Source organism: Ictalurus punctatus, chromosome 1, assembly GCF_001660625.3.
Source record: "Ictalurus punctatus breed USDA103 chromosome 1, Coco_2.0, whole genome shotgun sequence".
Taxonomy (NCBI): Eukaryota; Metazoa; Chordata; class Actinopteri; order Siluriformes; family Ictaluridae; genus Ictalurus; species Ictalurus punctatus.
Window position 1 is genome coordinate 18784292 of NC_030416.2, and position 27538 is coordinate 18811829.

The 27538-nt window shown below is 37.7% G+C and overlaps 1 protein-coding gene across 3 annotated transcripts; it reads right to left on the reverse strand.

Moving 5' to 3' along the window:
- Positions 1 to 26206, reverse strand: tlcd4a (TLC domain containing 4a). 3 transcript variants are annotated; one of them, XM_047156896.2, is made up of 7 exons: positions 25904 to 26206; positions 13097 to 13257; positions 12663 to 12752; positions 12460 to 12518; positions 10049 to 10143; positions 3005 to 3078; positions 1 to 2849 (listed from the first exon to the last, which is right to left on the reverse strand). In XM_047156896.2, the coding sequence occupies exons 2-7, from the start codon at positions 13249 to 13251 to the stop codon at positions 2534 to 2536; spliced, it is 789 nt and encodes a 262-aa protein (XP_047012852.1). In that variant the 5' UTR covers positions 13252 to 13257; positions 25904 to 26206; the 3' UTR covers positions 1 to 2533. The 3 variants fall into 3 exon arrangements, with proteins under 3 accessions (XP_047012852.1, XP_047012871.1, XP_047012866.1); XM_047156915.2 differs by lacking the exon at positions 25904 to 26206 and adding an exon at positions 13396 to 13474; XM_047156910.2 differs by lacking the exon at positions 25904 to 26206 and adding an exon at positions 13342 to 13452.
- Positions 26207 to 27538: the final 1332 nt, after the last annotated feature.

A 27538-nucleotide genomic window follows, 5' to 3' on the forward strand; every position in this document is an offset into this window, starting at 1 on the left:
TGAATTTTCCATGAATTATTGCTTTAATGGAACTAACGTATTTGATACAAAGTACAATTAGTGAAGGTGCTGCTGACACTGATCATCATGATAATCATGGGAGGCTACATTACACAAAATCCAAATGAACATATTGCTTTATTGAGCAAATTGGGTCATTAGGTCAGAGGGGAAAAAAAGAAGATAGATGACTATATATAAAAATCAATGACATGTAAGCAACATTCTTGGTCCTGCTTCATACAACTCAATCACCCAGAGGCATCCGGACATATCAGCACACAGTGAGGCTATTTGCTCTGTGTAGCTTGATACAAAAGCAGTATAGACAAACATAAGGGTTTTCGAATCAAATTACTTACATTAACCTAAAGATCCAAATGAGTTTACACTAAGGTATATTCTTTCTAATGAATATGAAATTAACATTACCAGCGTGGGGTAAAGACATTCACTGAGTTTACAGCCATCACTGTGAGGTTTAGTTCTCACACTGAAGGTTTATAGAAATGCATTTATGCATTACATTAATGTGTTACATAAATGGAATGTATTTACATCTAGTATGAAAACATTTCGCATTTATATTTTATTTGGTACAAGTGAAATGTTAGAAGGAATCTGTAACATGGTATTTGGGCAAAGTTTTATAACCATATTAAGACATATCTTATGCTGGTGTAACTGAATCTACACTAAACAGCAGAAATAAAATAATAACAAACTTTCAATTCATCTTTCATAAATGAGACCTAAGGCAAGAATATGACCAAAAGAGAAGTAAAGACATGCAAGCTCAATCCAATCCAAAACATAGAATGGCATCAGAAAAGTACTGAATATGGCAAAAAAAAACATTTCTTAAAAATAAAAAAGGCATCTAGAACAAAATGTCTGCAAAACAAGCAAATGCAAAAGATTATGACTGGCCTTGTCTTGTAAGTACAGTAATGAAAAGAATCTGCACTGACTACTATTCATCATAAGGTAGAGCAAGGATTCAAGTAATTTATTTGATAAAAATAGAACTTTTAATTGTAAAGAGCAAATAATTCCTCTATATCTCATGTCATCTAACGCACATACTTACATAAATACTTTTAAAATTTATAATATTAAAATAATGTGTGGCATCCAGTAATATTATCATTGTAAGTACATGTTCAATCAGATTCAAGACTGTGTATGAATATCCTACATTAAAATTCCACATAAAGTGACGATGCATCTCAAGCTGATTTTAATAAGTCTGTGTTGCCGTTGTTATTCTGTATATATCTATTAAGATACATCACAAACACCCTTTTTCCATACATAATACAATTCATTTAAAAGAATAAATATACATGTACATGCTGATTCAGTTCTGGTTCAAATAAATAAGGCATTATGCAGAAAAAAAAAGATGGTGAACATCCAATTACCATTGCTTTAGTGAGAGCACATAAGGAACATAAGCCATAAGGTAATGTTCATGACCAAAGCCTTTTACAAAATATTATATTCCATTGTCACTGTACATGAAACTAAAATGAGTACTTGTGCATGTCCATTAATATTCCTATCAACAATGCAAAACAGAGAACCATGCTGTAGCATGCGCTTATCCCTCGTACATATGAAGTCGTACTGTGGAGAATTTCAAGTGATTGTGTAAACCGTTTCCCAGAAAATCCCAGTTTCAAAATCAAAACTGTCTTGCAGAGAAACCGAGTGAGAAACTGTTCAATTATGTTCATTATAACATCATAACTCTAAACCAAATCTAGGTGAAGATGTCCATTCCAGCATAATTATCCAAAAAGCAAAAGACAGAAGTGTGTCCCTCATCACACAAAGACAGTGCACTACTCTTCTCAATCCCAGCAATATCGGTATAAAATCTTTATGTAAATTTAAAAATTCCGTGCACCTTCCCAGCATCCTTGGCGTAAAGATGTCGTCTTGTTCAGATGTGGTCTGTGATCGTGGGGTGAGTCCTGGTGTAAGGTAGTGAAGGTGAGAGCGTAAGATCCTTCACAGTTAGTGCATGAAGTGTAACTTCAGAGTAAACACGGTGGCCGTTCGAGTTTATAGATGGCAGTGACTTTGATGAATAAATTAGAAGGATGTGACACATTCTGTCCTAATAAGTCTTTGTTCAGTTTATCATTTTAAAATAAAAGCCTCACTTTCAGGCAATAAAAATATAAACAGCTCAAACATAATGAAAATAAAAATTCCAGTGCTTTTGGAGCTGACCATTTTTCGTACGTTGGGCCTAAACCACTGAAGTAGATGGAATGAGGAGACATCAGCTGCCATCTTAATCCATCACGAGTGGTCTGCTTGCAGCACAAGCATCACGGAAAACGTTAATCACGTACTGTATTGCTCTGGGGTGGTTTCTCCCATGACCAGCTTCGAACCAAGTAAATCAGTCTAACTGCACAGCTGCTGCTGGCTGTCTCACAGTCTGTCACTTCTAAAACAACAGAGTGCACTGGGTGTCTTCCTCAAATTCCCCCACTACAGAATGAACATTCCTCCATGATTAGTTTATTTTTCCATTTTCTTGGGTTTGGAACTTTACATGTTGGCTGGAGCGCAGAACCTTATAGCAGCCACAAGCAATCTTATGCATCCACATGATGTTCATGATGTCCAAACAGAAGCTGGAAAAGATCCAGGCGCAGCGGCCACCGAACGACACCCAATAGAAGGCCTCCGTGCCATATACAGAGTACATACGGCCGTAGTAAACAGGCATGACTGCGATGCGCACCATGAAAAACACAGCCGCCATGAGCACACCATTGGCAATGTTGAGTCTGGAGGATTTAGGGTAACCTAACACTTCAAAGAACCAGCTGCAAAACACAGGCAAGCACACCCATATAACATGAACTTATAATTAGTTGTACTTTACTCGTTGTATGATTCATATGAACTGGTTTAATACATAATGAAGTTGTGGCTCGCAAGTTCCTCACAGAACGTGAACAGAAAGCATCAGAGCACCTACCGCTGGTTCACACATGGGGTGGAAAACTCCGCAAGCAGACGGAAGTTAGCAAAATAAGGCAACATTCCTTGACCCTGGAACAACACAGTGAAGAAGAAACAGACAATGACAGACAAAATAATATAATAAACAGGCAACCGGATTGGCTTGATAACACCATAATGTATAAAAACCGTCTCTAGTTTTGTGGAAAACCCAGAGCGTAACCTTGGTTGGATCAAGCAAAGAAGAGCAAACCCAATGACCTTAATTACTGACCCTTCATCGAGCTCCTTTAGCAACACTGGTCACTGTATACTAGGGCTGGGTAAAAAATATCGATTCTCCGATTTTAATCGATCTACAATTTTATGAAACAGTATGGATTCTGGAAATCCCCAAATCTATTCTTAATGCGCGCGCTTTTCTTGAGAGGATGTGAATATTATCTGTAGTTCGCACACACATATTTCACATAGTTCACATATTTATGAGTTCTTCTTACAATGTTTGTTGCTCAAAGTAATTAAGCATAATTGTGTGCGCCCTATTGTTAATGTAAACGTGTACTTCAGTAATATAGTGAAGTAGGAGGGTTTCAGTTACCAGCATTTATATTAAAATATGGATTCCATGTCGATATCCACCTTGGATAAACTTGGAGACACATTTAATCTCATCTCATTCATACACGAGGAGCTAATTTATCTTAGCCAATCCATCTACTGGCATGTTTTTGGGAGGTGGAAAGAAACCCAGAGGAAACCCACACAGACACTGAGAGAACATAAACTCCATACAGACAGTAACTCAAGCTCAGGATTGAACCTGGGACCCTGGAGTTGTACAATAGCTAATCTATTAAAGAAAGAAAAATAACTCAGACAACATTCAGGTCAAAAATCTCGGTCTACATGAGTTACTCAATAATCAGGTCTGCAGCAGTAAAACTGTTAGTTTAATTATATTTTCTAGTAATGAAGTTTTTCCCCCGCTTTGTTTTATACTAGCAAGTTCAAAACACAGACAAAACATGTTATTTATTAAATACACCATGGGAAAAAAGTGTATATAATTCAAATGTACTAAATTAATATCAAATCAAAATCTGTCTGGTTGGTTGGAAGAAGAACTAACACATTGACAGGCTAATGATGTGAATATTTTATGTAATTATATATGTGTCTGGTTTTGTGGGGTTTTTTTGGTGTACATAATACTGTCCTTCGAGTGGTCTTTATTTTTTTTATATAAAAATGAAGAGTTTTTCTCCATTTCATTGCGCACACATTGACGTGTTGATGTGTTTTTACATGTTGATGTCACAGCCCGGGACTTGAATCTAATTTCAACCACAAAACCTGCTCAAAAAAACACTTCTGCCTAGATTCATCAAAATTAGAGACAAAGTTACAGGTCATGTTTATTTGACATTTTTAACAAATGGTACTGTCCTTAAACACCTGCAGACAGACATACAAAAAAATCGTAAGGCTACTAGTAGCCCTTAACTGGCTGTTTTATGAAAAGCTCTTTGAAAATTTGTGTGCTAGTGTTAATTGATAGAATTCTAATCGAGAAAGCATATCATTGCTAAAAGGGGCAGACCTGTGTCCAGACTCCTGTATCACTGAAAATCAAAAAAGGCAGACAGTAATGGCAATCCATGTCACAATCATGTTCATATGTTTGAAATATTTTGTTATAGTGAGCTTTGGTAAAGGCATAGTCTTGATTTTGAGGGTATTGCTGTGACTTGGTCAGGTATGTAGTCACCTGAGCAGTGTACTGAGCAGTTGCCCAATTGGCTTGACTATTGCCTCAAATATCATTGGCTAACTCGTTTTTCCGGAAATCAGTTCTCATTGGCTGCCTGCCACTGTGGCGAACCATTAGCAAAGTTACCTGTTCTTTCATGAGACATGACTTCATCCACAGACTCTCTTCATACGAGTCATTTATTTTTTCATCTGTTGATAGTTTTCGATTGATACCCTTGCACCATACTACGTTATGTAATATATTATATATAAATACAGGGTATCTTTACCAGTTATTTATAGACAGAAAAAGTGTTGTACCAGTTTGCATTTTTGGGGACGTTAATAGATAGCGATCCAGCCAGCTTATATCATCATATTAATAATCATTCATGCAGTAAGATAACCTGTATGCAGTAAGTATGCATAGTTAATTGTGAGCCCCCAGATAATAAATTATAAGATAATAATAAATTATTTTTATTTTTATCTTATAATAATAATAATAATAATAATAAAAATAAATTATTTCTGTCTATAAACATATACATTTACATGTACAGTTGCAATCAAAATGATTCAACCCCCATTGCTAATCAGGTTTATTGTCAAAATGTACAGATTTTCAGCTGTTTTGCAATGAACAAATCAAACAAAAGCATTTGAAATTGTTCAAGACGACGAATGCTTCAAGTGGTTTCCCCAAATTCAACTGAAAATGCCACTTATACTGACTTCTCCAGGCTCAAAATTATTTAACCCCTTCATGGCAAGCATCTTTAGTACTCAGTGGAGCACTTTTTGCTGTTATGACCTGCTGCAAATGAGATGTAAAGCTTCTGGCAGCGTTCCTGAGGAATCTTAGCTCATTCCTCATGAACAATGGCCTCCAGTTCAGTAATATTCTTTCGTTTGTGTGCTGTAAACGCTTTCTTCAAATCCCACCAGATTTTCTATGGGGTTCAAGTCAGGTGACTGTGATGACCCTGTAGAATCTTCCAGGACTTCTTCTGCAACCAAGCCTTGGTGGAATTTGAGGTATGCTTGGGATCATTGTCCTGATGGAAGGGCCGATGATGCCCAAGCTTCAGCTTCCTCACAGATGGCATGAGGTTTTCTCCTAGGATTTCTAGATCCTTCAGTGAATCAATCTTGCCTTCCACACGCTGCAAGTTTCCAGTGCCAGAAGATGCAAAACAGCCCCAGAGCCAGCACCATGCTTGACTGTGGACAGAGTGTTCTTTCTTCGTTCTTCTTCCTCCAGACATACCGCTGATCCATCGTGCAGAAATGTTCCAGTTTTGTTTCATCGCTGCACAGAACACAATTCCAAAACTTCTGTGGCTTATTTATATGATTTTGAGCCGTCTTTTCTTGTGCTTTTGGGTCAGTAGTGAAGTACGTCTTGGAGTTCTGGCATGGAAACCTTCTGCGTTTAGTACGCGCCTTACTGTACTCACTGAAACCTCAGTGTCTGTTACCACCAAGTCTTGCTTCAGGTCTTTTGCTGTCACTCAAGGGTTTTTCACAACCCGCCTTCTCAGAAATCTGGTTGCAGCCGTTGAGCGCTTCCTTTTTCTGCCCTGTCCAGGTATTTCATATTTTTCTACCCCTAAGCCAGTTCACGTATTTCCTGTGTTCCAGCTCAAGCACACCTGGTGTAACTCATGAAGCCCTTGATTAGTTGCATCAGGTGTGCTTGAGACAACATCTGTTTTGCATATTTGTGCTGTTGTGAGGGATTCTATTCAGGGGGTTGAATAATTTTGAAACTGGAGAAGTCATTATAAGTGGCATTTTCAGTTGAATTGGGGGAAACCACTTGAAGCATTCACTGTGTTGAACTATTTCAATTGATTATATTTTATTTGTTCATTGCAAACAGCTGAAAGTCTGTCAATAAAATATGATCATTTATGCAACAGTTAGTTCTGGTCTACTAATTTGATTGGTCAATATATTTCTTATAACCACACTGGGACTTTTGCTGTGTGTATCACTCCACTCGTCTGTGTTCTCCACATAAAACTCTACTTCCTAGTTTGAAACAGTTACTACAGTAGTGTTAGAGACATCATCAGCAGCCATGACAATAACTTCAGGAATATAACTTTTGACTTAAAAGCTTGTCAGAAGCTTGAAGATGAAAGCTTGAAGATGAAAAGGAAGATGGGACACCAGTTTTATCAGAAGAACCTTCAACAGGAATTTACAAATCATTGTGAACTAACTATCCAGCTAGATGTGTTATAAAGTGTGGCTTCTTTGGACTCCATTTCCACTAGCAGAGCAAAAACTAATAGAACATTTGGCCATATTGTATCCAAAATGTCACTTACTCTATATTAATTTCTTGTTTATATAACTCTTGTATAAAAGCAATATCGCACTCGCAATCAGGCAGTTATACTGAATACTGGCTCAGCTGTGATTAGCTACAGCTATTCATATAACTGCATTCTTAAATATCACTAGACCTCAGGTAGATCCTCTTTGATACTGTACTAATTAAAGACACAATATTTATATTATATTAGGTCTTTGAAGTCCTTCAAACCTGAGACTGCAATGCTCAAATAAAATCATTACATATTTCTTCATCAAAGGGTTTTAAGTAACATTGCGTTTACAGTTGTTCTTCTATATATTTGGCCAGTAAGTGATGGCCGTTGGCGTAGCTGTATGCATGTTCACCCTTTTATTCTTAGTCTAACACTGCTAAACATGAACAGCACACTTACCTTGGGGGCGGAAATGAATTTCAGTGTTTAAAAATACTTACTCAACAGTGGGCATGGACCACAAAAAAGGAAAAGAGAAAAACACCAGCATTTGCATGCTAGTACCCCTAGGCACTGGTAAGTCCATACTGTAACTGGGCTTCATATCTGCGCAATGTTCCACAACAGCACAACAGCAGACAAGACAGGAAGGAGTCTAGATCTAGATCGGCCAAGCCCTGTCCCTTTTGTTAAGAAAGCATTAACTTTGTTCTGGTAGTTTTTGCATGTTTGTTGGTCAGTTAAAGTGGGACTACATTATTCAAGATGTCATGTTGGGTGTAGACAGAGACAGACAGGACAGGTTCTTTGGAACAAAAGGTGCAGATTGAAAGCAAAAACAACAGAAAAGCTGCAACGCCAACAATAAAGTTTTGTACAACATGCACTATAGATTTAGAAAGAAAAAAAACAACAACAAATACGCTAAACATTTTTGTACGTCAGCATTTTATAGACCATATGCACAAGTCCTTCAGTTTTAATCTGGTCTGTATTGAGACATGAATGTCGAATACAAAGTGTGTACTACATCCTCACAAAGTAAACGGACTATTAAAAGCAAATGATCGGTTACCGTCTAACATTATTTTTATCCAGCAAATGATTTATGAGAATTATTTGTAAAACTGAAAACCATCAAATAACAGGAAACAGCAGCAACAAATAATGCTTATGACTTTTCAAACAACAACAAACAGGAATAGAACAATGCCGAGAGACTCCAAGCTTCACGATGAATATATTCTGATCTTATATACATGTATATCATTTAGATTATTTCTGTTAGTTCTACTCGGCTTAATTTAGCAGTTATGAAAGTGTCCAGTAACAGTATGGCCTACAACAACATTCAGTTAATGTTTCTGGAGGAGTTTTAGATTTCATTTGGAGGTTGGTATAGCTCACAACCTGTTTACCTACTAATGTTTACACTGTGCTATTTTTACAAATCAGCCAAAAAAACCTAATGAAAAACAAAACCACTGTGCCACAGAGCTGAGCAGTCTCACATCCGAATTTGGAGTTGGACGCGTTTTTACTGAACTCATCACTTCTTGTCATGCGATTTATTGTGGATCAAAACAGAATTGAATAGGTACTCAATATTTTTGGTCGGGTGGCCTGACAATTCTGTAATGTCAAGTAAGCTCTCAGCCATAGTCATATGGTTTTCTCTTAGAAGTGAATTCTGTGGCAAAATGCAAAAAAAAATATCAAAGTGAACAAGCAGTGCTTGTAGTGCTTGATGGTCCATTCTCTCCAAAGCAGCACAAGAAAGAACAGATTTCTCCTTGAATCGCATACATTAAAAAAAACAAAAAAAACAACAACACTAAATCAGTGGCAGCTCATAGTAGTTCTGCACCATCATCAGCCCTGATTGGCACTTTATGGCTAGTAGGTTTTGGAAGAGAAATTGTGTGCATGAGAGAGAGCTCAAAAGAGGGCTAGAGAAATACAGCATAGGGAGAAAGTTCCCTCATTTAAAGGAAAGGAAGATAAGCATGCATTCAGCAGACCCTCCACCAGATGCAGCAGCAGCAGTGTGTGAGCTGGTTACTGCATGCACCCAGCCATTGCAAGAGAAAAGCATGGTGGAGGGAGGACAAGGACATGTGGGACGGCTTCCGCCATTAACGTCACTGAGCATTCCATGCAAAAAGTACCATCATCATCATCAAAGCCAGAGTCAACTACAGAACCTGGCAACCTAGAGGATCACATACTAACAGAGCCAAAGGTGAACAGCAGTAGCCGCCAATTTGTGTGGTTTGTGTGGTCTAACATAACTAAAGGTAAATAAAAAACTACGGCTTTGTGCTCACGTGAAGAGCCAGCAGGTCTGTGACGAGTGAGACTATTTTATCTTGCTGTGTGTTACTATCAGAATCACACTGTCAATGTGATTTCAACAGTAAACACGGTTTACAGCACTTACTACAAATAGCTTTTGTGAATATAATAGTCTAACATTTCTGAAGAATTCCAGTTCAAGCTGCTTTTTCTAATCTGTTCATCGTTAAGAGTAGCAGATCACTGATGAAACGGTGGTTTGGAGCAGGTACACTATCTTAAACCATAACATGCATTCACAAAGCAAAAGAACCAGTTATTGGAAAAATCAATTCAGTTCCAACAACAAAACGTTGGCAACGGTGTCACCTCATCGCTATGACAACAACTTAAGCAATTTACATGTCCAACTATAAGGCATAAACAATGCCGGGGAACTGCATTTTTTAACACTTCATTTGAGCAGCTATATTGTAAGAATGAATAAATAATAAAAACAACAATATGCATCTCCCATCTTGTGCATAATTGTTGACTATGACGTTATCTTTGTGCTGTGAATAATGTTAGTATTACACACTGCATCTGATCAAGCCTGGATGTGTTAGTAGAGAACAGTCAGGTTTTAGCAGCCACTTCACACCCCTCAGGCGTCACAACTGTTCACCCTTGGCTGTCTCTTTCCCATCTTGCCTGCACATTCTGCTCTTGGACAATAGGGAACTCACCAGTACAAAGTAGTAAGCATACAATGCGGCCAGGTGGTGAACTACAAAAAACTTGTCCCCTATCGCCCTCCAATAGTAAAATATGAGCAGCAGATCTGAAAAAGACACAAGAATAGGGGAAATATGTCAACTGCACACAACTCGTCAGACTTCTAAGTCTAGACTTGAATTTTTTTTTTTACATGAAATCCATCTGAGAGCAGAGGCTCATTTACAGCACGGTCCTGTACTGCAGATACTGTAATTACAGGTGCATCTCATAAAAATTGAATATCGTGGAAAAGTTCATTTTTTCACATAATTTAATTCAAAAAGTGGAACTTTCATATATTCTAGATTCATTACACATAAAGTGAAATAATTCAAGCCTTTTTTGTTTAATCTTGATGATTACGACTTAGGGCTCATGGACATCAAAAATAAAGCATTTCAAAATATTAGGATAAAGAGTTTATAATACAGAAATGTAGACCTGAGAAGAGCTCTAATCAGCGAATTAACTCAAAACACCTCTCAGTCTGGTTCAGTACACACAACCACAATCATGGGGAAGATGAAAGTAAATTTTGCTTTTGTTTTGGAAATCAAGGTCCCAGAGTCTGGAGGAAGAGTGGAGAGGAACAGAATCCAAGTTGCTTGAAGTCCAGTGTGAAGTTTCCACAGTCACTGATGATTTGAGGTGCCATGTCATCTGCTGGTGTTGGTCCACTGTGTTTTCTCAAGTCGAGAGTCAATGCAGGAGATTTTAGAGCACTTCATGTTTCCATCTACTGACAAGCTTTATGGAGAGGCTGATTTTCTTTTCCAGCAGGACCTGGCACCTGCCCACAGTGCCACAACTACTAGTAACTGGTTTGCTGACCATGGTATTACTGTGCTTGATTGGCCAGCCAACTCGTCTGACCTGAACCCCATAGAGAATCTATGAGAGACACCAGAGCCAACAATACAGACGAGCTGAAGGCCGCTATCAAAGCAACCTGGACTTCCAGAACACCTCAGCAGTGCCACAGGCTGATTGCCTCCATGCCACGCCGCATTGATGCAGTAATTCATGCAAAAGAAGCCCAAGTGCAAAATTAACATACTTTTCAGAAGGCCATCATTTCTGCATTATAAATTCTTTATTCTAATAATTTGAGATACTGGATTTTTGATTTCCATGAGCTGTAAGACATAATCCTCAAGATTAAAACAAAAAAAGGCTTGAAATATTTCACTTTACGTGTAATGAAGCTAGAATAAATGAAGGTTCCACTTTTCAAATTAAATTACAGAAAACAATGAACTTTTCCACGATATTAAATTTTTTTGACATGCACCTGTACATCTATGATGTACACCTGTGATCTAGAAATAAACTACTTCACATTTTTGCAGAGACAAAGTGAGATTATTTGATGACACCTCGTTGACACCCCGTGTGAACAACTCTTAGCAGTCAGTCAAATCAAAAGTCAAAACACTAACCATGATACAATCCACTTTAAAAATACTCAGCTGAACTAGCAATTATATTTAACATGGAATTCATTCTAAATGAAAGTGTGGAGAAAGAAAGGATCTGCTCATGATCCAAAACATACAAGCTCATCTGTGAAACATGGTGGAGGTAGTGTCATGGCTGCTTCTGGAACGAGCTCACTAATCTTTATTGATGATGTGACTCACAATGGTAGCAGCAGAATGAATTCAGAAGTTTACAGAAACAATCTGTTTTCCAATTTACAGAGAAATGCATCCAATCTAATTAGGATGAACTTCAGCATGCAACAAGACAATGACCCAAAAAGCACTGCAACACAATAAACCACTTCATCAAGGGGGAAAAAGCCTGGGATATGCAGCCAAATATTAAGTGTTATTTACTTTAATTTGCTTTAGGACTATCTGTTCCTATACTTTTCCTCACCTAAATATTGAATAGTCTGCCACCAAAAGTTGCCATGTTCTAAGTTGTTTTACACATCTACATGCAAATATCAGGAAATGAAATTCCTCAAATTCTGATCCATCATTTCATATTCATCTTTTGATCTCAAACCCAAATGTCTTCAGTGTATTGCAAAAGCAAAATAATTGGCCTCCCCATTACTCCCCAATATTTTCGGAGGGGACTTGATTGTCACAAGCAAAGTTGTTTTTTTTGTTTTCTTTTTTTATCCCTCATGAACATGTACATTTCCAAAGCTGGCCAACACATTGTAAAATACAACTTGGGCAACTCTGAATCTGCCTAAACATGATTTTGAAGTAACTAATATTGGTTCATAAATAGAAAGGCAACATATCATACAGTGTTGTGACATGTCTCACAGCAGTGTGAGGCAGTTTCACAAGATTTCAGACTTTATATTTAATATCCCAGAAAACCTTCTGCATGTAATGAGACTGCAGAATTGAACTCTCACCAGATATGAGGTAGCCTGTTGTTATTCCCACGTTTATCTTCACCAATGTTGGATCTCCCCTATAGGGTTAAAGACAGAATAAATAAGTCACTGCTGTTCCCCTGCGGTGAGGAGAACGACTGAGAGTTGGCTCCAGCTGTGTTCATTCCAACAGTGCAACAGTGCCCCATAATTCTCTGCATGCAGTATGATAGTTCTCTTACCACACAGGGTCCTGATTGATGGCTTCATCGAAGAAAAGGATGTAGAGGCAAAAGAGCCCGACTAATATGGCATGGAATGTGGACACTGTCCTAGAAAAACAAAAAGACGTACAGCATAGAAGCAATAACACATCTGAATGGCACAAGTAGTATAAATACCTAGAGTCATTTCAATATACAGTGCTACATCAGTATAAAAAGGCGATACTACCACGCATCAGTGGTAGTAAGAGCTAAGTTGGGCTTGCAAACAATCACAGAAGGTATGGCTTAAAAACAAATTAGAGAATGCCCTCTACTCTTTCAGATTTATCCTGTCATGTATTTTAACCCCAGTAATTATCCTATCCTAGATAACCAATAGAGCAGACAGCAGCAAGCCATTATCAAGTTGCATGGTGGACACACTGAAAGGTGAGAGATATGTGCATTACCTTGAGTTCCACTCAATTTGCTGCTTGTGGCTGAGTTTCAGGAAGCCTGGGCTGATCCTGCAAGACAACCAGGGACTCAAGCTGTGGAAGAGCCACTGGAAGGTGAAAAAACTGAGTGTGGCGATGAGCAAGATCAGCTGGCTGAAGGCATCCATGGCCACCTAAGAGAGCAGTGCAGAGACAGATTGTTTAAAATAAATAAATATCTCAATGAGCAATAGCACCTCTGCCTCAGTTATACCCACACTGATGACTCTTTGTAAATACACCTTATGAAGAAGAAGAAGAAAGTAAACAACCTTTGGATTGTACAACCTTTGGATTGTACAACCTGTGCAGTTGAGACTGAGGTCCAAATACGGTACACACGGACACCAGTGGAGCTCAGTGTACTGTGGGCTACAAATACTCTGACAAACTATGGAGCCTTACTTTATTTAAAGCACCATTCAGATGCCTGCTATAGATTTATGTCAAGCTTGTCATAGGATATACTGTGGAGCCTTGGGACAGCTCCAACACTTCAACCCTGGAATCTATAAGTAGTCTAGGAGCACAGCAAAACAAGTCTCTATTTAATCTGACATACTGTAGAAGCATAAGGTGGCTGTGTCAGTGAATGGATGATTTTGCAGACATCAACTACTTTACTGCTCTGTTTGTGCCCTTCACTTGTGGGCATCTAGTTCATCCACCCTGATGCAGAGCATAATGATCCTTACAAAAATCTGCCAAAAATGAAAGAACTAAAAGACTTGACTGCAGTTTTCCATTCAGACGTTCAAGAAGCAGTCCACTGTTCACTAGTGATGCAGTGATATTTTAAAAAATACAGATGGATACTAATAAACAGATGGTTCCAAAACCATTTTTTTATTGACACATGCACACATTCATTGCATACGCAACACACAATTATTTTATATGCTACAGGGTACTGAAAATCAACTTTTTACGTATGCTTACATTTTACAACATTCAGCAGAAATCCTAATCCAGAGCGATTTACAGAACTGTTTTATAGTATCTATCAAAAAAAGTATATATATATATATATATATATATATATATATATATATATATATATATATATATATATATATATATATATATATATATATTCACATGATAGTAAAAATAGCCCATGGTATTAGAATACCATCAAGCTAAAAAAAAAAAAAAAGGTGCAAGAAACCTGCATGAACAATACTCATCAGCTTAACATTCTTTCTTTTTCTTAGATGTAGAATAACTTTTCTCACATTCGGATTGAGCCTAAAACAGAAAGCATCCATTTTTAAACGGTACTCTTTATCTAAGCTGACTCCTGTAAGTACTCCTGTACACACATAGCTATAAAAATTTGACTATAATTTTATGCTACATGAGACAGAGTAGATGTTTTTATAAATGTTTGCTTTAGATTGTTACAATACAATAATGACCTCAAGCATACATCTAATTCAATAAAAAATAGCTGCAGGACTAGGGCTGGGCGATAAAACAGTATCGGTATTTATCGACGGTACACCTTTATCGGTAACGATAGAAAAAATGTTCGGTATAACGCTCGATAAAAATGTAAACAGACATGAAGTTTGGTTGCATAAACAGCCCTCAAGCATGTGCGTTCCCTGGATCATAAACAGTGTATCATATGCCTTGATAAAGGAGTGTGCTACGAGTGACAAGCAAACAGCCAATAACAAGTGTTGTATATGTGGGGTTAGGTTGCGTCATCGCCATGTGACATCAGAACACACAAACACATGTGAAAAGGAGTTCAGAGCCTGCTGAGGAGATTGTGAATAAAAAAAGGACATCAGCTCACCAGTGTGACAGGTTTTTTTTGGTTTCTTTTCATCTGACCAACATCAGAACACTGTTGTGTGTAAGCTTTACAAAAAAACCTGTCCTACTAAGTACGGAGAAACAAGCTGCGAGAGACTTGTAGCGCGCATGCGCTGTGCTCCGCACATGTACAGTGTATGACAACAGAAATGTGACATTTTGCCGCTTTTTGTGTTATCTGTTAAAATGTCTGCTCTGGAGAGGACAGCGAGTGTCTTCAGAGCAGGAGTTTGACTCATCAGACGCGGACCTCAGCACAGTGTTCTCCGGAAGTAAGTGTTAAAGTGGAAGTTTTATACGAGGCTAAGCTAACTATGCTAAAAGGCTGAGCACAAACCAGAGCACCAGGAGTCCCATTCTGCGCTATAACGTGATGTTGATCTCCCTTAAGGTTTGCCTTTTATATGGCACACATTTTGTAACATCTTATTTATTAATTTCAGGAGTTTCTTTAACACTTCTATTTAATCTCCATATAAGATAAGAGAAGATATTTGTTTAAATTCTAGTTTGTTTTTGACTGTTAAACTAAAATTATTTGTTGTTTGCCTTAATAAAGTGGGTAAATTAAAAATAAGGTGGTTAAATTAAAATCTTTTTTCTACTGGTCTTTGTTTAAAAAAGATTACAATTTAGCAATAATTATCGATACCGAATGATATGAAACATTATATTGTGATACATTTTTTATAGGGCTGCACGATTATGTCCAAAATGATAATCACGATTATTTTTTATCAATATTGAGATCTCGATTATTTATCACGATTATTAATTGATTTTAGTGACAACATATTTTTATTGCACTTTCACATTTATTAAGTGTTCTCATGCCACAATATAACACGCAAGTAGGCACGAGAAAACTTGAGCTTGTCAATTATGACAGGATTTAGGAACATGGTGTGAGCCATGACACATTAATTTACCTTCTGATGAAGTAAATTTAATTTTTTCAGTTAATTTTACAGACTATATGCAAAAAACAACTGTTAACCTGTTCCACCTTGTAAACAAATACAGTAAACCTCAATGTTCAGTGTTTGAAGTCTGCTTCTCTTAAATATATTTAAAGCTACACTATTAGCCATTTTCCACTGTCATGGTTCTGGGCTGGAGTCAGTTCTCGAACTGCTCTGTGTATACTGTGTATATATCTGAATAATCTCACATAGCATGTGATTGGGTGAGTTCATTTACCCGTCAGATGCTTTGCAGATGCAGTGTCCATGCCCAGTACAGTGTCCATGTCTGCTGATATTGTGTTTTGGGGGATTAAATCAAAACATGGAAACTGGAGTTGAGTTTTCCAGTGATATCTGGCAACCGTGAGTTTAAATGAAGTGAATTAGAGTTAGTGAAGGAGAGAGACAGTGTGCTGTATGTTTACAGACGGAACAGTTGCTACTCTTGCTTATGATTGGTGAGGAATTTTTGAATTAAACCCACCTTGTAGCGTTAGCATTATTATTAATTTACTACGTGCGAAGCCGCTGTGTCTACACGAGCAGGTGCAAGTTCAGGTCATTTTGTGGGATCAATAAAAGATGGCAGTTTGTGAGATCGGGAAGTTGAGGTAGATGATGTAGAGGGTTACTTGTCATCATAATGGCTTCTTTGCAGTATTTTCACACTTGTTCGGTTGACTGAGGTGATGAAAAGCAGTGTGAAAGTAACTGTTGCACGGTGTAGATGCATTTTGGACTTCCCGTAGTTTTTATTCCGATTGTATTATACAACTCTGAACAAGTCACTCGCATCGGTGAGAATAAATATTTATTCACAGTTGCACAAAATACTCTTCAGTCACAAATGCGAGTGAAAGGGTCGCACTGTAGACCCCTGAGTTTATCTGCAAAGTTTTTTCCCGGTCGGTGTTTAATGTCCCCGACATCCTCTGTTATGCCATTTAGCATCATGTTAATGTCATGATTTCTCCTCGCGCAAAGCGCTGGAGCTTGAAGCGAAGCTGGCAGCTCGAGCGCTAAAATGCTAACTCCATTTCGGGGTTTGGGCACTACAAAATGACGTCATTCCTGCGCCGCTTTATGGTGATTGGCTGTAAGTGTAGGAAGCACTTGATTTGATCTGCAGCGGAGTTTTCTATTAGTGGAGGGTGAACTTTAAACGTTAATATCGCAGTCAACCATGTTCATTTAATTGTGGGCAGTCAAAATTGTAATCGCGATCGATATTCGTTTAATTGTGCAGCCCTAATTTTTTAGCTGCACCACCCAGCCCTATGCAGGATATTAAATAAATGTTTTGCAATGATCTCAATCTCTGGATTTGAAATTTAAAAAAACAAACAAAAAAAAAACCCTGTAGCCTGAGTTGACGGGGAAGTCCATATGCACAAACCAAAAAAATATAAACAAACTTGAAATGTTCTGCATGGAGGAGTGGACCAAGCTCCTTCTATAAGTATCTACAACCTTGTTGACATTACAGGAAGAGATGCAGTGCTGTTATTCTCTATAAGGCTTTACTAAATATTAATTGGTACCAATAATTTTGAAACCACTGCTGTACCTAAGAAATGTGGTTGTTTGTTTTTTAAAATAAGTCTATAGAGTTTCAGCAAGTGATATTTTAGAAAATAATGTTTTGCCCAGTCTCATGCCCTAGTAATCGCTGTTGATGATAACATCTTTGCTTGGGTGGGTAGGGATAGAAAATTCTATTCTAAAGAACGACGGCTTGGGTTTGTTGTCAACACTGTGAAGAAGGCAACGTTTAAACAAATTCTGTAAGCAGGGAAATGGCAAGGGCGGAGCAGCAAATGTGTGCCAAGAAATGACTGCAAACTGCCTGAGACAAACACACAGTTCCCGCCTCAGAGTTAAAAAGCTCTTAACTTAAGAGACCACAATGCAAGAACTGCATCAACCAAACTTTCCTGCTTACTACCTTGCCTGCCAACATAATCAAAATAAATTTATACAGAATAAGAAAATAAGGGTTAATAGTGGTTTATCTGTATTATATAGTTATTCAGCCTGCCCTGAGATAGACTGGAGTTTTATCCCGCCTCGCTCCCAGTCTTCCCGGAATAAGCCCTGGATCCACGGTGACCCTCACCAAAATGAACAAATAATGTTAGTTAGCATGTCAATATGCTCATATTTCTGTTTACATGCATACCCACAATCAAAGCTATAAATGATTAAACTAGCTAACTCTGCAGGGTTGACTATATGTGTATTTTTTCAATATGTATCCTATGGGTTTACAACAATGGCGCAAGCCCCGGTGACCAAGTACTATCTCTGCTTAACGTAGTGGTCACTATGGTTACCACCAAAGAGATGCATATAAATCATATGAAAAGCAGCTGTATGAAAAGCTATGGTAAGAATTACAGCAGTACAGTCAAAGCAGGAACACTGTCTTGTAAAAAAACAAAAACAAAATAAAAACAAAACCCATGGACATGTTTCTGGCATTTAAATTGTCCAATTAGATAGTTCTGTGTTCCATATCCACGATAGTTTCCTCCAGGTACTCTAGTTTGCTTCCACCTTCCAGTAGCATACCTGAAGCTGAACTGGTTACAATAATTTGGTCCTAGGTGTGTGTGGTGCCCTAAAATGGACTTTTATCTTGTCTTCCCAGAATAAGCCAAGAAACTGATCAGGATAAAGCTGTGGTTGAAAGTAGATTGTTTTTACCCCATTCTCTTGAAGTGTGGATTTCATACCTCTCGATTCCCCAAAATAAGATATGCTGGAGTTATGCTGCTATTAAATGAGAATGTTAACCCTCTTACCCCTAAGTTCCCACAGTATTATCTCCCATAACCCTATAGTTCCCAGAGAAACAGCACACCAACCCTGAGTTCCTGGGCCAAAATCAACATTTTAATTTTAACATTTTTAGGCCTTGAAACAACTTATAATAATGTATTTGTGTAATATTACTTTGAAAATGAAGCAGTTCAGTGTTTTTACTAAACTTAGAGCACAATTCTCTAAAAAAAACCCATATAGAAGTACCATACGAGCATCAGCGGGGTCAATGCCTTTGAATAAATTCAAGTAAATAATAAATAAATAAATGTATTTTAGCGGGAAAAGTCAAGTTTCTGGTGATAATCAGATCAGCACGTAGTGTTTTCACGAATGCACAGAAATGGTCAGGTTATGACTCCAGACCCCTGCAGTGTCAGTCGCACTGGTTGATGCTGAAGATGACGACGGATCAGGGTCTGAATCAGGAGAGTTTGCGTCACTATCAGTTTCGGTTTCGGTTTCAACATCGCCTGAACTTTCACTGCTGTCACTATCTAGAATCCTCGCTCTCGCCTGTGTAACTGTGTACGTTTTCTTTTTTTCCACTGTTTTAGATGTACCTGTGTTCACTGTAGGTGTAACTTTAGCTGGAACACGATTAGCTTTTCGCTTTGGCATTTTTAGTTAACTTCTACTATTACACCAATATTCACGCTTGGATCAGCTTCATCGTAATGCCGGCGTAATAACGTAATCACGTAATCACATCGTGACATCATGACGTCATCAACCTTCCGGGTCAAAAAATAATAATTAAATAAGTAAGGAATCATAGCAGAGTAATGCCGGTATACCGGCCTTACGGGGATAACGTTTACACTGTAAATCCTCTATATCGTCCTTACGGGAATAGATCAAAGATGGGCAAGCCGGATTTCGGCCATACGGGGTAAGAGGGTTAAAGAGAATATCCACCGCTCATTGAAACACAGCTTGTTTTTTGTATGTATTGCATTTACATTTTAATTGGATTTTTCCCCCCCATTCAGCTTAAAAAGATTTGCTGAAGTGTTTTTCTTTATTAACAATAAAAATAATCAAAGATGTCAGTGTTTGGAGTACTCAGTTTCTCTTATCCCAAACGGGCTCCTGATCCAGTGAGAGCATGTTTCACAGTTGTTTCAAAGTTCCCTAAAGTTCTACTGCTCTCTGGAAAAACATACTCTGTGTACTGACTCTATACAAAGCCTATCAATTCTGCATTTTATTACCATGCTGTATGTGACATTGTTAAATGCACTAAAGAGATTCAGACTAGTGTATGTAGAGTATGCATGAAAAGCTCTGTCCTGGTGCCTGGGTATGTGGTGCAGCCTGAAGACAGACAGAATACTGTATAAGAGCAATTGCAAGTAAATTCCAAATAACTGAGTCATTATACCAATCACAACTTTCTATAAACATACCTTGACCTATGAAGAGAAAAGTACTAAAGTTACACAAACATTAGATAAAGAATAACTTTATTTATCTTCTGAAATAAAAGTGAATACCTCAAGAGAGCTTAGTAATGTTTTAGCCTGTGTAATTTTATTCTGCTCACAGTAACAATGATGCTTTTATACAGACGTTAAATATTCCATGATGATAGTTACAGTAATATAGGATTTAAGCAAGCTACAGGTAAAAGCTGCTAAAAGCCACAATGACAGAAGAGCCGATGAGCCCACATAATAACGTTGTCACAATAAACTATGCTTTCATTCCTGTGTGTCCATGATGCACGACAGTCAGTTCTGCCTGTCAATCAACTCAACCAACACCCATCAACCCACTCTCATCCAATAAATATCATCCAATAACTTTTATATAAAGTTTTATATACAGTAGACACAAATTTGCCTTTAAGTAAGCTGTCATCACACTTCTGATGTTACTCAGGCTATTGTGAGGAAGATCACCTGATTCACAGATCTCGAATCTTGGTGTACTGCAAATAATTATAATGGGGTCTGGATATCTCGATTTCACTTATCCACATGGTCCACGAGTCCATCCTGGAAAAAGTATTTTGAATATTTTGCATGAATTTTGAAGTGCACTCTTTCACAATTATTTTTTTAATCCATTCTTTTTGACTGAGTTTCCTATAGCGTATGGGGAAAAAATGCTGGATATGAATGGATTTATTAATAAATTGTTCATCCGAGCATTTACACAAGAGATTTAGAATTCATGAAAATCTTGTAAATTCAGACAAATGTTCATATCTTACTCGTGCTCTAGTGCGTGTGTATAACAAAATTATAACGAGAGCAGTGGCACTGTATAAACAGACGATGGGCCAGTCTGTCTGCTCAGCAAAGTCAGCTATAAACAAATGCCTTAGCTGATGGAAGATTTAATAATAATCTTACTACTTAATACTTAATAATAATTATAATATATATATATATATATATATATATATATATATATATATATATATATATATATATATATATATATAGTGTGTGTGTGTGTGTGTGTGTGTGTGTGTGCACGTCACTGCATGCAAACAAGCTGAGTCAGGAACCTGCTTTGCACTTTTTGGGTGATCAACATACGTACACACGCAAGTACGAAGAAAATCCGCATTTCCAAAAACTTTCATAAATCACACGGAAAATTCATTCAGTTTTGTTTACGCAAACGTTTACCCTATGTTACTATAAGCTTGATAAATGAGGCCCATTGTCTTCATCAACAGATTCACCAATTAACTAAATCTGTTTTCTGTTCAGGCACCATCTAATGTTAAAAATAATGATATCATATCAAAAAGAGAAAAGAAAAATGGTCACAAATTTATTTTTCACCTCAAGGTCTATTTAAGGGCAAAAAGACAGCTAGGAACCAGGAATTAGGTTTAGCATGTCACTATTAGAAAATCAGCAGTTTTGTGTCTGTCAAAATGCCAGAACACAAAGTAACAAATCTGTGCCACCTTTGAAAAATGGATCAATCAATTATCACTGGAGGTGATGTTTATGTCTTTAATGTTATATCCTTCCTGGTCTTTCATTCATATTCAACACCACTTTATCCTGATCATCACTGGAAATTAGGCAGGAATACACCCTGGATGGAATTTCAATTCACTGAGGCATTCGATGTGCGAAGTGGGGAAACAAACATAGTCACCTCTACGAAAGTCTATCTTTTGTTTGCTCTATTACAGCATGTAAAGCTAAAAAGCTGCTTTAACTGCACTTTTACGGCTACAGATCCGAGTGGCAAGAACAGCGGGCATTAACGAGTAGCTTAGCAAAAAGCTAACTGCTAATGTCAGTTATATGAGTGATAACTCGAACATTTATGATTTCTCAAACACTGATTAGTATGGTCATTGTTATAGATTTAACCAAGTACTGTGGTTGAATATTAATTGAGTTAAAGCCAATACTGCTATAAGATCATTTATGAGTAGAGTACTGTTGTTTAAATTAGGAGTACTTTACACTGTTTACAGTGTGAGCGGCCATGTTGATTTGACAGGTAAGGAACTGGTAGTTGAGAAGACTACCCCAAGTTGACGAGTTGAAATTTCAAGTTGAGGAGATATTTTCTGTAGCTTTTATTTTTGCACTGTCAAATTGTTATTGTTATTTACTTGTAATTCATTTTGTAGCTGCTGTGTTTGATTTGGCACTTTAAACTCTTTATTTTTTAATTTTCCGAGCTCCACATGTCAAACTTTGACAACATACTTTTAGAAATCCAACATAAGGACTTTCAAGCCTCTGTACTATAGGCAAAGCACTGTAGGCATAGTGAAACTGTGAAATAGGCTTGCTTATCTAATGCTAGAATATATAAGCAAGTCATTTTTAAAATCAGGCTAATATACTAACATTTACCATAACTGTCATTTTGCATTATACAACAGTTAGTTCTGATTCACTCATTCATCTAATCCACTCATTCTGATTGGACAAGCAGCATTCCAAGAGTGCTGATATTTACTACAACAGAAATGGTACATTTAACTGTTTGCCTCACTCTACTTTTCTATGTTTGATACATAAATGTCCTATTCTAGCAATGGTCTGTTACACTGAAACTTTTACTACACTTACTATGGGTCATCAGTCAAGCAGAAAGTAGGCTTCGCTTTTTTGCGTATGCTAAGAACAGTATACAGTATGTGTGAAACAAATTTCGTCATCAGCAGAGTACGCGCGTACTGTACGCGTCCCGGCAGATTTTTCTTACCGTGCATAGGTCACACATGCGCGTTGAATTCTTTTGCACTATTTAGTTGTTCCACAAGGTGGCGACAGTGACCTTGAGCTGTTGATTGTTAAGGTAGTTGAAGAATAAACGGAATGCAGGTTAGAAAGTACACGCATTTGTATAATTCTAGCCTTAAAGAGTATAAGGATTTGTATATGGTGCTTATCGTGGTGAGAGATTGCCCAAGCATTGTTCTTCGTGTTGTGATTCTTTTTCGTTGTCGTCCTTCACAGAAGAAGACCTGCTTTACTGCTCTGTACTGACTCTTGTAGGCCAGGAGGGGTAGTGCAAGTTGTCGTTATGCACATGCGTCGACCTCCTCTGTAGGCGTACATGTCGAATGGAGTATACTTTGAAAGGCTATGCGTATGACTGTGTGCATACGCTAGCCTACGCGTAAAAAAAAAAAGTCTACCAGAGGCTTCAGTCTGTGGCTTCTTGGGGAAATATTTTCATTGATGGAGCAAAAATAAACAAAATATTTGGACATACTGTGTCTGAAATGTCAGTTACACAATATTAATTGCGTGTTTATAGAACTGATGTATAAAACACTCGCAGTCATGCTGTTGTAGTAAATATTCAAGGAACAAAAGGAGTGAACGTCTGGAAAACCCCAGTACTGGATTAATCATCTAACATCATGCTAAATAGAAGCTTCTGTCAAGTCTTTATCACAGTCAAAACTGGGATTATGCCTAATCAATAATTAATGGAGCTCCCCATGTATGGAGGAGGCATATTTTCCGTTAAACAGTTATCTTCAGGCCTTAGATGAACTTCTGACTGATGTGGTTTCCAAACCTGTTTATCACAACCACTTACAGTTAATGCAATGTCTCAAAAATGTTTTCACCTCAGGCTATAACTGCTTAAATATGTGTGTGTGTGTGTGTGTGTGTGTGTGTGTGTGTGTGTGTGTAGTACACAAGCCTGCACTTGACATTAGAAAAGTAGCAGTACTGATGTAATCGCAATAACTAACATATCATTATAAATATTAGCTGGTTACAAAGTAACTTTTTAAGGCATTTGATTTGATTCATTTCATAAGCACATTAGAACATACTCAGTTACACTGTACACCACAGCACATGAAAACATGTAACAGGCCTAACAGTTATAGTAATAAAACAAAAATAAAATAAAACAATAGTAATAAATAAAAGAAAAAAAGGATGTGTATACATTAAACTGTAATTACAAAGCTAATATACAGGTGTTGTTGCTAAACAGAGTGATGCAAATCACGGACATACAGTGGAGGCAAGTTGTGTCTTTTACCATGCAGGTAAACACAACATGTGCCAGTGCTGCAGTGTGTGCAATCAGCACCTGGTCAATCTGTCACACTAGGACATTTCCATGCAGTCAGAGCCCTAGCCTGGGCCAAACCAGTCTTACTGCATGCTTTCTCCATCAATTTTGAACACACAGATACACAGTCTTATCTATACGCCTACGTGATGCTTGTGACACAGGAACTTAACCACATGGTGTCCCACGCTCGGTACGTCACAGCTTGCTCAGTGTTCCCAAGTACCCAGGGTTCCCTCACACACACACACACACACACACACACACACTACTCCCAAGCTATAAGGGCTGCATTTTGCAATTGAAGTACAAAGCTTTATGTAAGATTTTTATTTTATTTTAGATAGTCACATGTGCACCACAATTTGCATCCCTGTTGCAAGCGTTTAATAAAAATCAGTATAACTGTCTGTCTAACACTGATACTTCAGTGTCATAGAAATTTAATCAAAGTTCTTCCTCATATTGTGACACACGTGCCAGCTGTCAAGGGCAAATGCCTTTACAGGTCACAAAGCAACATATGTAAAGCACAAACAGCAACCTTGTTAGACAGCAAATGTTTCTTTAAACCAGTCATGCAATATGTTCTCATTCATTTTAAACCAAGTGTGTAGATTGAATCCCAGAGCACTGCATTTCCTTAAAAAGGCTACAAAGCAATGCCAGACTAATGTTTGTTTAAGATACCACTGCTGCCATGCCTGCAATTCTTCAAGGTCTTGGGCGGCTTAAATGATTACCATTCTCAGATTCAGCTCACTGATAGCTAAGCTTGAATGTGTCTAAAATGCCAAAGATCAAAACTCTTGAATAAAAGGTGTGTGATCGTGTTAATAAAATAAAGAGTAAATGCCGATGGTGTAAAGAGAACTGAGACCAACAGGAGCATTAATGTCCTCTCCATCATGTGCATATCTGCGTTGAGAAAAGTATCGTACACAGATTATTCACTCACTTATCACATTCAACTGCACAGAAATATGAAACACCAGGAAATTGTTGAAAGGTTAACGCCTAACCGAAAACGCTGCTGCTCAGATTTACAAATACTCAACAGCTGTAGCTACAGTCGCTCGTGAACGCTGCATTGCCCACTAACGCATTTCCTGTTAAAACTATACGTTTAACCCTATTTCCTGCCTACATTACCAGTATGTATCTAGCTACTAAACCTGACAATCAAAGTAGCAAGCACTGAGCTCGAATGAGCTTCAGCAAATCCCAGCTTGTTGTTTCGTTGAGCTGTGTTTCAGTGTGCAAGTTACTTAGCAGAGCTATAGCTATATATGCATTTTTACGTATTCATACATAAAGTGGACAAATTAAAGATGACGACTGAGCCTGCTTCTGTGCTAAACAGTATATAAGAACAGTACGCTAACACAGCTCCATATCCATACCAGAATAGTTTTTTATACAGGCTATGTTTTGAATGTAGTGTATAAGGGTGTATATAGTGTTTATAAGGAGGGCGAAAACACTCGACTCGGGAAAACATGGTCGTTGGTTGTTATACTAATATTTTTGTAACCCTAGGCCAGGTCTCGTTACAATACCCCCTCACCTAAAAAAAAAAAAACAAGAATCCTAATATTAACCACAGGCTGTTTAATGTATCGGTCATGCTTACCTCTTGTCAAACATGAACCATGTTAGCTTAGCTGGTATATGTAGTTCCGTCGCTGCTGTAATTGTCAGCTACCTGAGCTCGGCGGTTGAATGCATCATGGGCTGAAAAATGTCTCTGCTCACTCAGCAACACTGTCGGTGCTCCACAACACCACGAAGCATAGCTGTGTCTTCCTTCATCCGCGTTTTAATGCCCAGCGTGGTTAAAAGTTAGTTCGATGAGCAGAGCAGAAATGAGACATGCTAAATCAGGATGCTGCAAACCTGATGCGCAGAGATGGAGGAGGTTACTGCAGGGCAAAGCGCTCTCTGCCGTGGGTATCAGGTTTCACTCTCATTCTTAAAGACATACACAACATTCACCCATACATTCATGTACTCAGCAAAAAAAGAAAATGAGACTGTATTTCAAAGATAATTTTTATAAAATCCAAATAAGCTTTTTGTTTTCTTTTTTTTAACAGATCTGTATTGGAAAGGGTTTAAACAATGTTTTTCATGCTTGTTCAATAAACCATAAACAATTATTGTACATGCACCTGTGGAACAGTCCTTAAGATACTAACAGTTTACAGGTGGTAGACAATTAAGGTCAGACTTATAAAAACTTAAGACACTAAAGAGAAAAACACCAGAAGAAAGATGTCTAGGGTTCCTGCTCACCATATTCACATATGCCATAGACCAGCAGCAGACTGAATAAAGTTAGCTTGACTTTGGGGATTAGATATTTACAGATATGCGGAAATTAAGGGACTGTCTCTAAAGTTATACACGACATTAAACACGTTTTTAATTTCAATTTGAAGGGAATGATAACATTTCCTTCAAATGCTATTGAGTTTTATATTATGGTATATTTTGTGTATGAGCTCATTTGGTAGTGAAATGCATGGCAAATTTTACATATGATTTAATAGTTTATTTTGTTAAATATAAAAAATCTAAAAGGTGTGCGTTATAGTTGACAACTAGATGAACACTTTACAGTTGGTTGTGTGACAATAAGTCATTCCCTTCAAATGCTATTGAAGTTAGAAACGTGTATAACAATATCGTATGTAACTTTAGAGACGGTCCCTTAATTTCCCGCATATCTGCAAATATCGAACCTCCAACGTCAAACCAACTTTATTCCAGTCTGCTGAAGGGAGGCATGAGGACTGCAGATGTGGTCAGAGCAATAAACGGCAATGTCTGTAATGTAAGACACCTAAGACAGTGCTACAGGGAGACAGGAAGGACAATTGATCGTCCTTGCAGTTAAAAATTATGTGTAATTATGTCCCCCCCCCCCCCCCCCCCAGATGTGATCGAGAACTTGTTGATATTTCTGTAAAGCTTCTTTGAGACAATGTCTATTGTAAAACGCGCTATACAAATAAAATTGAATTGAACTTGAAAATGCCTTGATGGAAGGTTGGAGTAACATCTCACAGCATGAGCTGGCCAATCTGGTGCAGTCTATGAGGATGAGATGCACTGTAGTATTAAAGCAGCTGGAGGCCACACCACATACTGACTGTTACTTTAGATATTGACCCCTAACAGTTATTGACTCCTGGTGTGTGATAAAACTGAAATGCAGTAAAACTGCATTAAAAAAATTAATTGAAAGAGTCAAAATGTTTCCTTT

What these genes read in the sequence shown, in the direction of transcription:
- tlcd4a (XM_047156896.2), bottom strand. Translation starts at nt 13,251, where the DNA reads ATGGATGCCTTCAGCCAGCTGATCTTGCTCATCGCCACACTCAGTTTT. An exon ending in ATCAATCAGGACCCTGTGTG is followed by an intron (nt 12,519 to 12,662) that starts GTAAGAGAACTA and finishes TTAACCCTATAG; the next exon opens with GGGAGATCCAACATTGGTGA. An exon ending in ACCCCATGTGTGAACCAGCG is followed by an intron (nt 2,850 to 3,004) that starts GTAGGTGCTCTG and finishes TGTGTTTTGCAG; the next exon opens with CTGGTTCTTTGAAGTGTTAG.